Source organism: Heteronotia binoei, chromosome 10 (genome assembly GCF_032191835.1).
Source record: "Heteronotia binoei isolate CCM8104 ecotype False Entrance Well chromosome 10, APGP_CSIRO_Hbin_v1, whole genome shotgun sequence".
Taxonomy (NCBI): domain Eukaryota; kingdom Metazoa; phylum Chordata; class Lepidosauria; order Squamata; family Gekkonidae; genus Heteronotia; species Heteronotia binoei.
Genome location: NC_083232.1, coordinates 52,928,023 through 52,946,209, shown reverse-complemented (window position 1 = coordinate 52,946,209; position 18,187 = coordinate 52,928,023). Strand labels below are relative to the sequence as shown.

At 40.5% G+C, this 18,187-nt stretch overlaps 1 protein-coding gene across 1 annotated transcript in view; it reads right to left on the bottom strand.

Annotated features, from left to right (window-relative positions):
- Positions 1-15,090: 15,090 nt before the first annotated feature.
- Positions 15,091-18,187, bottom strand: part of ABCB5 (ATP binding cassette subfamily B member 5) — a 57,697-nt gene continuing 54,600 nt past the window's right edge. Inside the window, 3 exon segments of the mRNA XM_060247702.1 lie at positions 15,091-15,752; positions 15,876-16,022; positions 16,347-16,553. Coding sequence (XP_060103685.1) covers positions 15,555-15,752; positions 15,876-16,022; positions 16,347-16,553 — 552 coding nt within the window. The 3' untranslated portion in view covers positions 15,091-15,554.

The window sequence follows — 18,187 nt, the reverse complement described above, 5'->3', positions numbered from 1 at the left end:
GACACCAAGAAGGGCTGAGAGGAGAGACTCCAGTCGAGGGGTGAGACTAGACACATCAATCCCAAGAGGCCAGACCTTGGCTAGAGGTGGAGAGTGAGTTAAAGGGAACGGTGAACTGTGTAACTGTGAAAGATCCAAGAAAGTAAAAGTGACTGTAAGCTTGAAACAACTGAACAAAGAATAAGCCTGTGTAAATATCTCCCATATCCCCAGTTAAGACTTTTTGTTACAATAAATCTGTGGTTTAAGTTAAAGTTCTCATGAGCCTATATATTTTGTGGGAAGAATAAACAAAGCTGCTGGGGTCCCATCAACAGAACAAGTAAAAATACCCCGAAGAGACGAAAATATAGAGATCCAGTGAGGCCGTGAGGTGGGCGCTGCTATAGATGTGTATGGTTAACATTGTAGTAAATGGCATAAAGCAGTGGGCAAGTTTTTGAGTTCTTCAGCCTCTTTCTACTTTGAAAACATTTATTCAGAAATGGCTAATGATGTTTACTACAGTTAGATTCAGTGTTTGTTTATTTACAGATTTTTCTGTGCCACTTCTCTGGAGATATGTTCTCATTTCTAAAGAAATGTTCCAAAAATGCACAGCAGCAACACATGCTTTGATTTGTCAGACAGCTTTTGTTATGGTAATACTAGGGAGGACAGATTGCGACATATGCTCCATTTTAGGGTTTTGTTTTTTTTTCTAGAAAAAGAGGTGCCAGAACTTTCAAGAGGGAAATGAAGGAGAAACACATAGATGCCTATCATGACCTTTTAAACATTTTTTGAGAATTTTGCTTCTACAAAGAGGTTCTTGAACTCCATTCTGCCATGTTCCCCCAAAAAGAAAGCTCTGCTCCATTTAGTGATATCACTGCATTAGAACAGGACACAAAAAGGTGGTTCACACATGCAGAAGTGATCCTGAATTTCTTACATGTGGATGTCCATGGGCTTACTAATTTATGCATGGAGGTACAAGCTTGTGAAGCAGAAATGCATGCATATATGGTTATAAACACAATTTCTTTTATCTCCAGAGCCCTGTTGTAGCTATAGGAACTGTGTGTGACCAGGTACACATAGATGTCAGGATCACAATTTGCACTGGATTAAGCACAAAGTTATCAATTCAAAGGGTTGTTTTAAGAAGAACATGCAACCTTGCATTATTGGGTCCCAAGAGGGCTTTTTTAAATGACATGCCGTGTATATATTTTGAACTTAATAAGAAGCTGAGTCTGTGCTTCTGAGGAATTCTGTGCTCTCATCATGAACTCTGAAGTGGCAGGCTACCAAACACATTAAAGTCAGGAAAATTTCAGGGAAGTTAATAGACTGGGGTTGACAGTATCACCTCTGGGGAATTGAAGTTTTGGAACAGTTTAGCAAGGGAAGAGCAAACCAGAAAATCTAGAAAACAGGGGTGTGCGTTCAGCTAAATCTGAACCTAAACAATATCCCAAAAAATACCTTATTGGTATTTTTCAGATATTGTTTCAGCTGGATAGTGATTTCAATTATTGTTCATCTATCCAAAATGGCCAAGCCCCCAAAATCCTGAAAATATTCAGGATTTTTGAGACTGCTGGAAAAACAAACTTAAAAGGCATTTAAAGGGATCACGGACCCTTTAAATACCTTTCCCGACTCTGTGGCAAGTGAACTCTGTGAGCCCTTTAAATGCCTTTGGAGTTCACTCACCATGGAGTTGCACAGCTTGCAGAAGGCATTTAAAGGAATTGCAGCAACTTGTTTGGGGGCCCATATAATTAGACCCCCTGATCCAAACTTTTGGAGACTTGGGATTCTTTTTGAGGAGAGGAACCAGCAGCTGTGCTGGATATTGGGTTCCTTTACCTAAAAAATTAAAACCCAGCCCCCAGAGCCCAGATACCCCCAGATTGATTCTCCATTATACCTTGTGGGGGCCACTGACTATAATGGTCCCCATAGTGTATAATGAACCTGAAAAAAATGGGTTTCCCAAATCTGAATACCATGCTAGTATTAGGATTTGGGAATGTCAGGAAATACCAATATTTTTCAGGTTCAATATACTGGAACTCTAAAAATACCGGGGTTTTTTGCACATTCCTACTAGAAAATTAATAATTCTATGGGGATTATATGTATTTGACAATGAGTTGCTCTTAATAGTGTTTGTATTATTCAAAATGTTAAATGATAGTGTCAAAACAATGAAAATGTCTTGAAAAGAGTGTTTCATGCCAACAGAGTATCACTGCAGATGCATATAACCTGAACAACTGCTTGGAACACAGGCCATACTCAGATTTCTAATGTACTGGTAATGTTAATATAATTTACCTCCTTTTCATTCCATTATTTGAATGTATAAAATCAAATGATATCCAAATATACTAGGCCTTTTTCAACATTGTATTGTGTGTCTCCAAGCTTATAGGAAGCTAGATACTACTACTTCCAATGTCTAAACACATGTTAAGATGTTTATCTGGATCATCCTTACCAGTTGTTTTTCTGGTACGGTTAATTGTTTTACCTAGACCATGAACTGTCTCATACCCTTCATACAAGCAGCTTATCATTTAGATTGGTGGGATCACAGTGGTAGACATACTGCTGGTTGATAGTTTGTTGAGATAGTTTGTTGGTAGGAAATTGAAAAGGTGAAGTCTCCAGTAGTTTATATATATTTATTAGACAAATTCATGGATGATAGAATATTAGTAAGCCATTAGCAATGGTAGCTATGTGACAATATCACAGCAAGGTTCTAATCCTTCCTGAGGAATATATTGAAGATTAAATGACCCAAATAAAAGTATTTAAAGAGTGTTTATTGGATTACTTTTTATAACCCAGAATAACCAGAACTATAGGTTATCCTGAGAAATAATCTCGAGAAATATGAAACCTTAATTGGACGGGTGGGCTTTGCTCCCATCATGCTAACTAAATGATGTCCCTATTTTAAAATTGCTTTACTTTTGTTGATTATAGAATGATCTGTTAAACTAAATATATTCTTAAACTTTTTTTTTTGCAAATGCCACAAAATATGGTTACGTGGTGGCCATGTCTAGGGATGTGCAAAAAAATAATAATTCGGAATTACAGATTCAGAAGTATATGGGGGAAAAAAATTCGGAATCCTGTATATTTCTGAATTCCGTAGTCTGAATAGCCGCATATACGGTAGATGCGCGGCTATTTCCGAATATATGGCCCCATTATTCCCTATGGGCCATTGAAATCAATGGCAAATAGGGTGTATTTGAAGCCACCTGGAGGGGAGGGGGTTTGAGAGAGAGCCCCCACATTTGCAGGGGAGCTGCCCCTACAAACCCCCATGTCCCAAAAAGATTGGGCCAGGGGATCCCATTCCAGGGGCACCCAAAGAGGGTGCCCCTATTCCACCATTATACCCTATCTGTGGGCACTCCAAAAGGAACACTGCTCCCAATGGTGAGAAAAAAACAATTAGAGCCACTTCCTCACTGTAATTGTCATGGGAAAAGTGGCTCTGGGGAGCAGGAGGTTTTGAGGAGAGCCCCCCAAACTGCTGTGCACCTTCAGGGCACTGTCTCACACAAAACCCACAAGGCCAAAAAAAAATTGGACCAGGGGGTCCAATTCCAGGGGCACCCAAAGCCAAACCTAACTTCACACCAGATAATCTCTATAGGACCCAAATGCACTACATCCCTCTATCTACTCTATGAACCCTGCATTGCAGGCCTGGAACCAATATAAACCCAGTTGCCAACATCCCCGCCACACAATACACAATCTGCTCAAGGTCTGCTCTGCAGACCTGGCTGCAGAAAACCCAGATGCCAGCTCTCCAGCCCTGCCCCAAACAACACAGGGAGAGCTGGCCAAACACAACAAGCCTGAAGGTTCTGGGTCTCTCACCCAGGTGCCAGCTTCCCTGCCACAGAACACACAATCTACAGATGCCAGCTCTCCAGCCCTGCCCCAAACAACATGGGGAGAGCTGGCCAAGCACATCAAGCAGCAACAAATCAAACACAGAATCCTTTTAAAGCAGTAAAAAACTTAACTTTTAACAATTCAGGAACTTTACCAACCCCTCCCCACCAAAAAAACCCTTCACACTAACCCCAAGCAATCCAAGCCACCCAAATCAGGAAAAGTAAAAGCACACTGCACTTTTAAAAGTCCTCTCACTAAAGTAAGATATGGGCAAATTGGCAAAATCCCCCTCCACCCCAGCAGAACCCCCTAACCCCAAATAAGCTAGTACCCACTACTCAAATCTGGACAAGTAAAGGGACTTTGAGTCTTAAAAAGTCCTTTTACCAACTAAAAATAAAAACAAGAACCCTAAGACTGTCTTACCTTTTAGACATGTTCTCTTACACCAAGCAAGTCTGGTAAGGCTGAGGCCAAGGGCCAGCACAGAACAATCTCTCTCACACACAGACAAAATAACAACATTGTTGCTGATGGCTGGAGGATCAGCTACACAAAAGCCCTTCAAAGCATGTATTTGCAATGCATTTTGCAAATACATGCTTTGGATTGGCTGCTGGGGCTCCTCTTCCCCCTCCCCCCCTGATCCCAGGGAGGCTATGGGAGAGGCGGGAAAAGGCTACCAATGGCAGGAAAGGAGGCTAGCAGCTCCCCTGAGGCTGCAGAAGCCACTTTCCCGCCTTTTGCATTGACATCCGTATACTTCCGAATATTTATACGGAAGTATACGGGGAGCTATACTCGACTCCTGCATAATGGGCCCCAATTGGAATTGGCTGTATGCGATTCCGCATACAGCCGAATCAGGGGCGATTCGGTGGTTGATTCGGTTTGGCCGAACCAAATGCACACCCCTAGCCATGTCTGCTGACTGAATAAAAAAAAGATCAAAGCGAACAAGAGTCCAGTGGGACTTAAATTACTTTGCTGGTACAGACTAACTTGGCTGCTCATGTGGCACTATATCAGAATATAGATTGTTTCAAAATGGCCCTCTTTTACTTTCTATATAGGAATTCTCTCCCTAGAATATAGTTATGGAATAGTTTCCCTGGCAAGATTCAGCTTGGATCCATACTGGTTAACTCTCAAAAGACCAGTAAAAATTCATTTTCACAAATTCTGTTTTTTTGGAACTGCGGTTTTCAGAATGGTAGTTCATTTTTAATCATGGCTATTTTTCTGAGTTACTGAGTATTGTTCAAGGATTTCTATTACTCTGCTAATTATTGTCTACAATTTGTTTATTTATTATTTATTTATTATATTGGCTTTTTAAACCACCCACTCCTATAAAATAGGGCTTAGGGCAGTGTACATCAAAGATTATTTACAAGTTCACAGTCTCTCAAAGTTAAAATTTACATTTGCAGTTAAAACATTAGCTTATAACAGAAAGATGGCGGTAAAACTGCCAGGGATATGCCAACATCTTCAGGGGGGAGGTGAGGGAGTCCAGAGTGCCAGTTAGATGGAAAGATCTGTGGCTGTCCTCAATCAAATGCCTGTCAGAAGATCTCTGCCTTACATGCCCTGTGGAATTGTTAACATGATGTTGTGAAAATGTTAAACAGACTTTTCTCAACTCACAAAGCAAAACATTTTAAAATTCATGTACCAGTGAACTTTGTTTTCATGATCAGTAGCAAAGCTTGGCCACAGCTTCCTGAAGGCTCACCAGCACAAGGGCTCCCCTGTGGAATGTGGAAGCAGAACACTGACCAAAGCGGACACAATTTGTTTCAGCAAAAATGCCAGCTCAGCTTAAATTAATTTCCTGTTCTTTGCTTTAGTGTATAATTCTATTCTTCTAATTATTTCCTGTTTATGGCACATACTTTCCAAGATCATTAGACTCTTTCAAACAGTCTTTTCTAGAGATTGTTCAGCCTACCCATCACTGTTACACTTGAGCTGATCACATAGTTTTAATATTATTTTAAAGCATTTAGGCCACCTTTGCACCTAGCTTAGAGTCTCCAAGGGAGTGAGCCACAAACACATTTAAACAAGTTTAAAAGCACACACATATATGCACAAAACAACTAGAAGGCATTAAAACAAAACACACTGATACAAAAATGGGAAGGAAGTTTCATCACAAATCAGGGACTGCCAGACAAAACCAAAAAAATCTTCATCTGGTGGCGAAACAAAGAGATATAAGGGGATAATCGAATCTCCTTGTGGAGGGAATTACATAACTTTGATGTCATGACTGGGAAGACCCTTTCTCAGGTTGCCTGGCATCCATTTAATCTCAGATGGAGGGGGCACCTGAAACAGTAATTTGAGAGATGATTATAGCAATCAGCTAGGTTCAAATGGGAGTAGATGGTTCTTTAGGCATGCTGGTCCCAAGCCATATAGGACTGTAAAGATTGATACCAGCACCTTGAGTTGGACTTGGAAGGAAGCTGGGATCCAGTGAAGATGGAACAAGACTTGTGACCAGAGCAGCTAATCAGCTACTTCAGGTAAATAAAACACAAGAGCAATAGACATGAATATTTGACATATTCATCTAATTAATCATATAATTTTAATTAATGTAATTATGTAATTTTAATTGCCTATTTTAATTAATTACCTACCAGAAGGCATTTGACATTTTCTTTTAATGAATTACCTAATTAATAGTACGTGTGGAATAGGTTTTGTAGCTGAATGTTGTGACTTCTGAGAAACAGTAACCACAATAAATTTTTGTAAGTATCCATATAATAGGAGATCTAAAAACAGACATGATGTGAATCTATACTGGAAAAATTCTTTACTTATCTTTGCCAATTTCATTTTCAGTGAGTTCTACAGTTGCCAACTGACAGATTGTAGAGCTTTTCTTTGGCTGATATATTGTTCAAAACAGGCACTCTGACCTCAAGTAGGGAACATTTTTTTTCTGGCATAATTACCTCCACTGGTGTTTCCTGTTTGTGCAAATATTTTTGCATTCAGATTGCAATTAACATATTCACTTAGCAAAGTTCAATCGTTAAACAAATAGAGGGACCGAAGTAATTACTTTTGCAGATGATGGATTTTTAGGATCAACAATCAGCAGTTGAGAACGGAATCACAAAATACTGTATTAAATATGCTGATTGGAATTTTTTTTTCTAGACTCACATGGAGTCCTCTGCATGCTCTCATCCTTTCAATACTAAATTTTAGGATAAAGCAACTCCCAAAGGGAATGTGGGTAGCTATAGCTTTTGCTGTGTGCAGTAAGTCTCAAATAAAAGAAACTCTGCTTTAATGTTCAGGGGTGGCCAAGGGTAGCTCTCCAGATGTTTTTTGCCTACAATTCCCATCAGCCCCAGCCAGCATGGCCAATGGCTGGGGCTGATGGGAGTTGTAGGCAAAAACATCTGGAGAGCTACCGTTGGCCACCCCTGGGCTATTTAGTGAATGTACAGCACCCCTCTTTGACTTATTGCACACACAAAACTTACTGCAGATTTTCTGAACACATCCACTAGAGCCTGGAGACAGATGGAGGAGTGGAATGGACTGGGAAGCTATGGGGATGCTGAGATGGGAGGGGAGAGAGTGCTTGTTGAACAACTTGGCTGGTCCATTCTGTATATGCGCACGCACACACACATGCACAGCGGCTGAGCATTGGCTTTGGCCACTGCACTCAATGCTGGGCTTGATCAGTGGCACACAACCTGATGCTGGTCTTTCCCTCCCTCCTGCCCGCTCTGTTGTATATATAAACTAATGTAATGACTTTGGAATGGGGTTCCTGCCTGGCTCATTGGAGCTTTTAGGCTTGAGCTTGGGGACTCAGGAACAATGGTCAGTAGGTCCAAATCCTCACTGCCCTGCTCCAATCATGGGTCCCTTGCTGGTTTGAATGATCCAAAAGTGCTCTCCAAATACCCAAGGAAACAGTGATCAGAAAGTGAACTGAGCACTGAAGAGAGGAAATTCAGTGCAGTATGAAAAAGAAAACCCAATGGACATGCATGGAGAAAGTGAGGGAAAACACCCGTGCCTTAAAGGCTCTTATAATTTACCATGGAAGTTGCTCTTCTATATCATGCATATAGTATCATGCCAACTGCACATCAGTGCAACTATGACAACTTTGTGTATCAGATTAAAAAAAAAATAGTTCAGAGGATTTATTCTAAACACACTTTGAAGGGTATCTTTTTCTGATGCACACAAACACACAAAAACAGTTCCCTCCTGTCTGCCCAATCTACCAAACTGACTGTCTTGGGCATTTGGTTACAGGGTACAATCCATTCAGGTACATGCATAATTCTCTCATTAAATTCAAAGGATTTTGCTACTTCTGTTCAATAACGCCTCTACGGCAAATTCCAAAATCTGTTTATTAAGATCTCAGCCAATAGCAGTTAAACACATTTGCATATCTGTATTCACTCCCACTTCCTGATCTGACTTATATACATATCTTCTTATAACAGTTCTCTTAAAGAAACATATATACATTTACACCACAGATTTACAAATGCTTCAGCTCTATTGGTTTGTGTTCATATAATCTATTATTTATTTATCTAAAATATTTATACTCCACCTTATCTCCTTGGACACAGAGTGGTTGCCCTTTCTCCGTAGAGCTCAGTGAAGCATATACAAGGTTCATTTTCCCCAGTTTATCCTCACAACAACTCTGTGAGGAAGGTTAGACTAGCAGAGGGAGATTGATCCTCTGCCAATGAGCTCATAGCTCCCTAGTCCTGCACCATACTTACTTTTGATTTTCCTTCAACCCTGGCTTTATTTCAAATCCCCAAACTGATTGTCAAGCAATTGCTGTGAGACCATGGATTAGGATATGCCTGTGACTCCTTTAGATCACAGCCGAAATAGCATTATTCCCCCCTCCCTCTACGTGTTCTTTTGAACCATTAGATGTCACCATTGTATGCAAAATACATTATTGCAGCTCCATATGTCTGCTTGCTAATATTGCTTTCTGGTGAGCCAACTGTTCTGAGATTAGGGTTCCAGGGAGGGTTTTTATGGACCAAGATACTTTCTCTAAATGTCCTTATTTCTTTCAATGGACCTAAATCAAACAACTACATACTGGAGAGTAATAGATAAATGCAACTCCTGTTTTCGTAAACATTTATAAAACAATGAAAACTATATTAGCAGGAAGAGGAGCACTTTCTTAAATGAGCTGCTGTCTCTTGATTTAATTCTACATAGTGTCCATGTCCAAGCAAAGCAGGAATTTGTTATATTGATTGTATTTAATAGCAATACATTTTTATTCATTATGCTTATTTTAGTCTGTCCACAGCAATGCTACAAAATCTGACTTTCTGACCTGCAGATTTCTGGTTTCTGTCATGTAGCACCTTATTACCCCTTATCATCGGTGACAACCATTTGGAATTTTCCTATGACTTACTGGAAGATAACTTCTCTTTATTCATCAAACATGCTGCATTGTGATGAACTCACCAAAAAGCAGCTTCATTGTTTTATGAATTTCTACAAAAACAGGAGTTGCATTTATCTATTACTCTCCAGTATGTAGTTGTTTGATTTAGGTCCATTGAAAGAAATAAGGAAATTTAGAGAAAGTATCATGGTCCATAAAAACCCTTCCTGGAACACTAATAGGCTAAGGTCTTTATAAAATACACAAAAAATAAAATTAGTGTGCACAAATGTTTTGCCTTAAGAACCTAGGGAGGGGTGGAAAATTGGATAAACTGTGCTGAGTGCTGGAGGGCATCCCATACTGAGAAACAGTAAGGTATTGCTGCAGTGTGCACAATGGCAGCATTTCTATTGAGGCCTGACTGGAATGGCTATACCCTCTGCTTATACAGAGAATGGGGAATGAATTATACCAGTTACAATCAGGGTTCAGGGTTGTCTCATATGACTGCAATGTTTCTGCTACGAATAAAAGTGAACAAATTAGAGCCCAGTTTGGAAATTACTGCCATGAAAGGTGAGATTGGTGACTATGAGAATATTGATTTACTTAATTCCCAATCCCATCTTTCTCCTGATGGGAACCCAAAGCAGCTTGTTCTATTCTCATCCAGTTTATTCTCCCAATGACCCATGAGTCAGGTTAGGCTGAGAGTGTGTGACTGGCCCAAGGTCACCCAACAAGATTCCATGACAGAGTGAGGATTCCAACCTGGGTCTCCCAGATCCTGGTCTAACTCTAAAGCACATGACAAGAGGTTTGTTTTTTAAAAATGTTTTTTGCGGGGGAGAGGTGTTGTACCTCTGTAAAGGAACTCTTTCTCCAGGAAGACTAGCAAATTTGGTAAACTGCATTTGAGTTAGTAAAAGACTAAAGTCTTTTTATCATAGAGTTGCAACCAAGTTTTAAATTGGACAGGGTCCCCCCCCTTTTTTTTGCTTTATGTCTATTTTAAAATGTGGTAATGATTGTATTATTTTGTACACCACTTCGGTGCACAAAATAAATAACAAATAAATATACATTTCAGTCTTGTGTAAGTGGATGCTTTGGTGAAAACCACTACTAATAGGTTATAGTTTAAAAGCAATGGAAATCAAAGCTGAGCACTGGGGTAGGGGAAACATTCAAAGGCCTGGCAGAGTTACACGGAAAAATGGTTTCAACTCTCAAAAGATGTGTAAAATAAGATTTATAAGAAAACTGAAACATGAATCTTCATATGGAACTGTGCGCATTCCAAGTTGACCTCTGTTACCAAGTATTAAAAATAAATCACATTACAGATGTCTCAGCACATGGCTCTTGCTTCATAAAAGCATCCCATTCACAGTAACTAAAATTGGATCTGGATTATGAGTGAGTTTATTGTTGGCATATAAATCAACAGGAGTTTGAACTTTTATTTGGAAGTAACACAAGCATTATACTAAGCAGTTCCATTGTTAAACATAAAATACATACAATGAGCTACTGGAAAAATTCAGCAAACTGCTCCTGTGTAGCTACCATGCTACCAGGATTATTGCCTACTGGTAGAAATAGTGTAATGATGTGATCATGGCAATGAAAAAAGAAAGACCACTACCCTGGAACAGTAAGAACCAAACAGGCAACCACCTGACTCTGCTGAATAAACAACCGTTGTGTGGGTGTGACAATGCTGCACCCAAACTTTGATAAAGACCATCAAGGCAATGCAGTCAGGAGCTTCTCTTGCATCTGTTCAAGCAAGTCCAGCAAGATACAATCACCTAGGAATCACATTTGAGCTGAAGTTCACAGCATCCTTTTTGGAAACCACAGGCATGCATTCATGCCATGTCTGGATTAGCTTTAGCTTTTTTTTTGTATCCAGCAGCAGGGATCTGTAAACAGTTTCATACAGTTACACTAGAACTCCATGCTTGCTGTCAGTTTCAAATGTAAACCACCTTTTGGAGAGAGACTGAATCCAGTCCCCTTTTCTCCCTGAACAGCTGTCTGATAATGCTGTCAGCAAAGTGAATGTGACCCTGCTGCAGCATACATGAATTTTTGAATTTGTGCAAGGCTAAATTAAAGGCCGCCTAGCACATTATAGTACAAATCACATAGAATTCTTCTAAGGCCTTATTCACACATTTTCTTCTTCCACCACTCAGGACCAGTTCTGACAATCTTCTGAACATGATGAGATGAAGGTTGTGGATACACATTACTGTTGGAAGAGTGCTGAAGACATCGGGTCACTTTGCATCCAGATTGTCATTCAGAAATTTAAGAAATCAAATGGTTTTATAGCAAATGGTGTAGTGGTTAAGTGTGCGGACTGCTATCTGGGAGAACCAGGTTTGATTCCCCACTTCTCCACTTGCACCTGCTGGAATGGCCGTGGGTCAGCCATAGCTCTGGCAGAGGTTGTCCTTGAAAGGGCAGCTACTATGCTACCAGGATTACTGCCTACTGGTAGAAATAGTGTAGTTGGGGCTGAGAGGGCTTATCACCTCTCAGCCCCAATCAACTCACAGGGTGTCTGTTGTGGGAGAAGAAGATAAAGGAGATTGTGAGCTGCTCTGAGACTCGGAGATTCAAAGTGGAGAGCGGGATATAAATTCAACATTATCATCATCTTTATGAGATGCTGAATGCTATTTCAATGAAGGAAGCAATTGCTTTATTGTTCTATTTATTTTAATTTGTACCTGGAACTCAAGTTGCAATCTCTCTGAACAGCAACTAATTTATAAATATGGCCATATTACCTGTTTCATATTACCAACAATTGTGGCCAGACAACATTCTTTAAAAGTTCTTTGTGGTATATTCCACAACTGTACAAATCATCACTAATGAAAACATTCATATTAGGTTGGATCTTCATGGTGGTTTTACACTAAAATCTTACAAAATGTCTCCTGACTCTTGTAAAACCAGTTCCCCGGTTCTATTGGCTATAATTCCTTCACTCCCTGCAGGTCAGCCTTGGTTTTCACCATTATGAACAATTTTGTGTCATCTGGAAACTGTCATCCCTAGTTCCAGATCACTGAAGAATTAAATAGTACTGGCCCCAATAGTGGTCCTTGTGGGACCCCACTTCTTACTTCCCTCCTTTGTGAGAACTGTCCATTGATCCCTGCTTTTTGCTTTCTTCCATTTAACCAGTTTTTAATTCATAGGAGAACCCATCCTCTTATCCCATGACTGCTATCCATGACTGCTGAATTTACTCAGGAGTCTTTGGTAAGGGACTTTGTCAAAAGCCTTTTGAAAGACCAGGTATGTAATTCCTACCAGGTCATCATTGTGTATATGTCTGTTCACTTCCTCAAAGAATTCCAAAAAGCTGGGAAGCCAGGACTTCCCTTTTGTCCCTCTCTGTGTCTAACAATTCTTTGATTATGTTGGTCATAATCTGATTATGTTGATCATGGTTGTTCAGACAGCACTAACTTTGATCACTGCCATATTCCAGCTAGCGATGATACCTCCCCTGTCTATGCTGGCAACAACATAATTCTTCTCAAAGCCTTACATGTCCATTCATACACATTTCTAGTTGCTATAGCCAAGAGGTGCTGCCTACCTGATGGGAGCACTCCAAAAGGTAGGGGCCCCCATTACTGACCTGAACTAGAGACCCAGGCCAAGTAAAGACATGCTCTGCATGTGCCCAGAAGTCAGCCAAGGCTTCACACAAGGGTTTCTGTCCAAGGTTGCAAAAGGCATTTTCAAGGGCAATCTCCAGTTGCTCTCCCCCCCCCCACACACACAATGGGATGACAATAACAGTAAGTTCTACTTGGTAAAGTATCTGCATACTGAAAGTTGGATGGCAATATCTGGTTAATCCTCTCATGACTTCAGCACCCCACCCAATCCCTTTTGTGTTATGAACTTGTGCACTCAAACCCCCTCCTTCCTGCCACACAAACCCTGTCCTTCCTGCCCCAGGGTACCAAGATAAAAATTATTCCGACCATTAAGATCATTATGATTTTTCCTGACACCCATTAGCACCCATTCTCATCTTTTGTCTAAACCTGGGAACCTATTCAGTTTGCCATGGAAGGGCCATGAATGGTCACTGAATCCATCATCTTCCAGAAGGGGAGACCACCCCTCAAAATAGTATAAAGGTGTGAAATTTGTGGGCACCTAGACAGGTTACACCTTCATTATGCTAGTATCTGGTTCTCTTGGACGTGACCTACTGGTTGTGACCATCTCACCCTGACTTCTTCAACATGGATGTCTGCACTTCTGGAAAGGTAGTATAACCCCCATAGCTGCTTCTTAAAGTCCATTTTCATTCCTAATTTTTCTTAGTTTCTTTTAAATCTGGAATCTTCTTACTAAACTGGACCTTGGTAGACAAAGGTGTGTGGTCTATTTTGCCCTGCTTGCTGTCCAGTCTCATAGCTAATCTCCCCAATATCAAGATGAGACCATTTCAGGTAACAATGCTTTGTCTTGCTCTCATAAAATAAGTTAAGCGCACCCAGACTGATAAGAGTTAGAGCTAGCAAATAGTTGGGCCACCAGTCCGTGTGTTTTGATGAGAGTAATGTTTTTCAGTTATAGGCTTGTTTAACTAACTGAAGATCCTTGCAAGGTAATTGACCTTGCAGTTATTTCAAAATTCATCAGTTAATTTGCTAAAAAAGAACATTACAGTTGACAAATAAAAATGAAAAATGCTCATGGAAAATTAAAATATGAATATAGTCAAGAGATTATCTATGATTCAAACCCCAGGGCTACCAACAAATTTGAATTATTCATAATGAGGAAAATAAATTAATACTGGATATTCAGAATTAAATTTTGCAATGTTTGTGTTTGTAGAAAGAACATTTGGAAAAGATCAGTCAATTGTCAATGAAGAAATTTTTTTTTTGCAGTATTAACTCCAAAATGAAGCAAAGATGCAAAAAAAAAAAAGAAAAGAAAAGAAAAGAAATACCTGCAATTGCGCCAATTTCTGGGTGTTTCCCAAGTGTGGAGTTCTACAGATTTCCTTAGTTAGGAGAAATGAAAAGACGCCTCAGAAACATATACCAGCTGACCTCTTGTTCTCTCTTCTGTTTTGTTCTTTTAAAACCAGCAAAGCAAACACTTCTGATATGAAGTGATCTAATTTAGTTTCTTATAATGTTAAGATAATTTTTTTGTATTCTTTGGTACATTCAGATTCTTGGGTTAGAAGATAAAGAAATAGCAAGTGTTTGGACAAGCTGGAGGAAAAAAAAGAAACAGGGCAAGGAACAGTTTTGGGGTTTTGCATTTCATGCCAATGACATTTGTGAAAGTTAGCAAGAAATGGAAAATATTTCTAACAGGCATTAGGGAAGAGGAATAACCCAATATTTACATACTGACAACTATCCATAAACTGCAGGAAATACGGACTTTGTTAAATGTGATATTTAAATATTTTCATGTAATACCAACTTCAAAATGTTAGTAACACTCAACAATAAATTTTAAAGATATTCTAACAATCTTTTAAAGAAGTTATTTTTTAAAAATAGCCATACTTTAGTGCTATTCTGATTTACCTGGTTGAACAGAAGATAGATCTCTGTTTTCTCCTACTCTCTGCTGCTAGATTCTTATGGGTTAGATAACTGCACATATTAAATCTCTTAGGATATGCTCTAAATCAGAATGACTCACAAGGCATGTTCCAGCCTTACCAATAAGGTTTATTAAAAGTTATTGGCTTTGCCAATCTATGCATATTACAAAAGTCAAAATCAGCATCATGTACAACCCCCCCCCCCCACATATAAATATCTAATTTTCTTTTCATGTATGCACCCAACATGCCTGCATTTTGTATCAACACTACTTGATGACAATTTTACGAACATAGCATAGCTAGTCATAATCATGGCAACAATTCAAAGAATTTTAAGTGCTCTCAAAGTCTAATTAGGAGAAGCATGCCTGGTAGAATTTTTGACATTTGTTATCTATATGGCAGAATTCTCCCACCCATGGTTTCAAAGGTTCCTCTGATAAGGCAAAACACAAGCTCAAAGCTACCTTGGGCTCACATAGAAACAGCTATATTAGTTCTTTGGATCCTGGCTGTTCCTTCTACAGAGATTCTATGCCTAGAATAGGACAAACTTTAGAACCTAGGCTACTGGGACACTTGTGCATTGACCAGTGTATGATAGAACCCTCCCATTGCTAGCAGTTGAGAGTGAGTTCCTCGTTCCATCACTTTGCCATTTTGGATTACTGCTATGATGTCAGCATTCTGGATAGTGGACAACCGGTGAGCAATAACGATACATGTTCGACCCTTTCTGGCATTGTCCAAGGCCTTCTGCACAATCTACAGTCAACAGCAAAATACAAAACATATTTACAATGATAGGATAGAGACATAACACATATTGTAAAACTTATCAAATATTTCTCATTTGTATTGTGAACAGTAAAGCAAGGGTTTACACACCTTTTCACTTTCAGTGTCAAGGGCAGATGTTGCTTCGTCAAGGAGTAGAACTGCTGGCTTACGGACAAGAGCACGGGCAATGGCTATTCTTTGTTTCTGGCCTCCAGAAAGCTGTGCTCCTTTATCACCTACTCGTGTATTATATTTCTGCAGTTTGAAAAGACAGATCACAGGCCTTGTGAGCTTTCTCTGTGAATGAATGCCAGTGCCATAAGCAGGGGTACAGAATATTTGAAATGCAGACATAGAAGGAGAAACAACATGCATTTCATAGTTAGCTTTTTTAGAAAAGTTGTATATAATATATAATTCTGGACCATTAAAATTAATTGGTTACAGGTAAAACAACAGCTAAAAGTTGGATAAGATTATTTTTAAAAACCTCTTGCCAGAATATGAGAAAAGAAGGAGGAATGGGCACAGTTGTCCTTGCAGACAGGAGTTGGATAATGAAAGTACATTTTTATTTACCTCTGGGAGATTTTGTATAAAATCATGTATATTAGCAGCTTTGGCTGCTTCCTCAATTTCCTCCTGGCTGACAACTCTGCTGTTGTCTCCATATTGGATGTTCTCTGCAATGCTGCAGTCAAACAGAATAGGCTCCTGTTGCACAAGGCCTAGCTGGGATCTTAACCACTGTATTTGCAGAAATTTTGTGTCCACTCCATCTACAAACTAGAAATTGGAAGGGTGAAAACCAATAGAAGTAGTACAGAAACACTTCACTGTGAAATTAAAAGTAGGATGGGAAGAGAAGGATGTCACAGTTTGTGAAGGTACAATGTCCCTCCTCTCAGCCCTCCAAGTTTCACGATTTGAAAGTGGGTTTTATTGAAATCTAGGATATACAGATGGGGGATTTATTCAAATAAGGACTGCAATGATGGGGAGGAGGGTCTCCTGCTTTCATTCCTGTGCCATTTTCCCAAACTGAAATGCTCCCTTGGACATTTTGGCTTGGGAAAACACAACAGGGAAGAGCTACAACCCCTCCACCTGCAGTTAGGGTTCCCAAATCCCCCGCTAGGCCTGGAGACCCCCAATTTGGAGCCTCCTCCCCCCACTGGCCATAAAAGGGAAAGCGGGGGGAGGGGAGGGGGAGAACGGCAAACAGATCACTGAACGCTTGAAGTCCACTACGGACTACATTTCCCAAAATGCTTAGCGAGCAGAGGAATACTTGGCGTAGGGTGGTGGAGCGAGCTCGAGTCGTTGCCTGCTATTGGCGGTTGTCTTTGTGCGGAAGAGGCTGCCTGCGTTCCAGAGAGGGGGTGAGTGGCTGCTGACCCTGGAAGGCTTCTAGGATAGGGGCACCGGGGAAAGTGGGGTGCTTCGGATGCAGATTCCTAGCTGCATGTGTCTGTTGGAGACTGCTGCTGAGAGCCCTTTTTCCTTCTGTAGGGTCTGATTGTGCTGGGAATGCATGCTCAGCTGTACTTCTGCTGGTTTGTCTCTTCACAAGTTATAGATATGAATAGGGTTGCCAATCCCCAGGTGGGGGCAGGGGATCCCCTGGTTTGGAGGCCCTCCCCCCACTTCAGGGTCATCAGAAAGCAGGGGGAGGGGAGGGAAATATCTGCTGGGAACTTTATTATTCCCTATGGAGAGCTATTCCCATAGGAAATAATGGAGAATGGATCCACAAGTATCTGGGGCTTTGCGGGTGCTGTTTTTTGAGGTAGAGGCCCCAAATTTGCAGCGCAGCATCTAGTGCCTCTCCTTAAAATACCCTCCAAGTTTCAAAAAGATTGGACCAGGGGGTCCAATTCTATATGCCCCAAAAGAAGGTGCCCCTATCCTTCATTATTTCCTATGGAAGGAAGGCATTTAAAAGGTGTTCAGTCCCTTGAAACGTGATGGCCAGAACTCCCTTTGGAGTTCAATTGTGCTTGTCACAACTTGCTCCTGGCCCCACCCCCAATGTCTCCTGGCTCCACCCCCAAAGTCCCCAGATATTTCTTGAATTGGACTTGGCAACCCTACCTGCAGTACAGATGTCCCAATCTAAATTGGGCCCTGAACTACTTGGGGAAGTAAGTTTCTTGCAGCTGCATGTGGCTGTGGGAAATCAATTTGGATCAGAACCTCCTTCTGACGTGGCCAAACATATAATTTAGTTTGGCATTTTTGTGTGTGGCTCACTGCCACCATACTGAGAATCTTTATCTTCCTAGAAGAAGAAGAAGACCGTAGATTTATACCCTGCCCTTTTCTCTGAATCAGAGTCTCAGAGCGGCTTACAATCTCCTTTATCTTCTTCCCCCACAACAGACACCCTGTATAGGCTTCCCAGCCAGGGCGGGGGACCC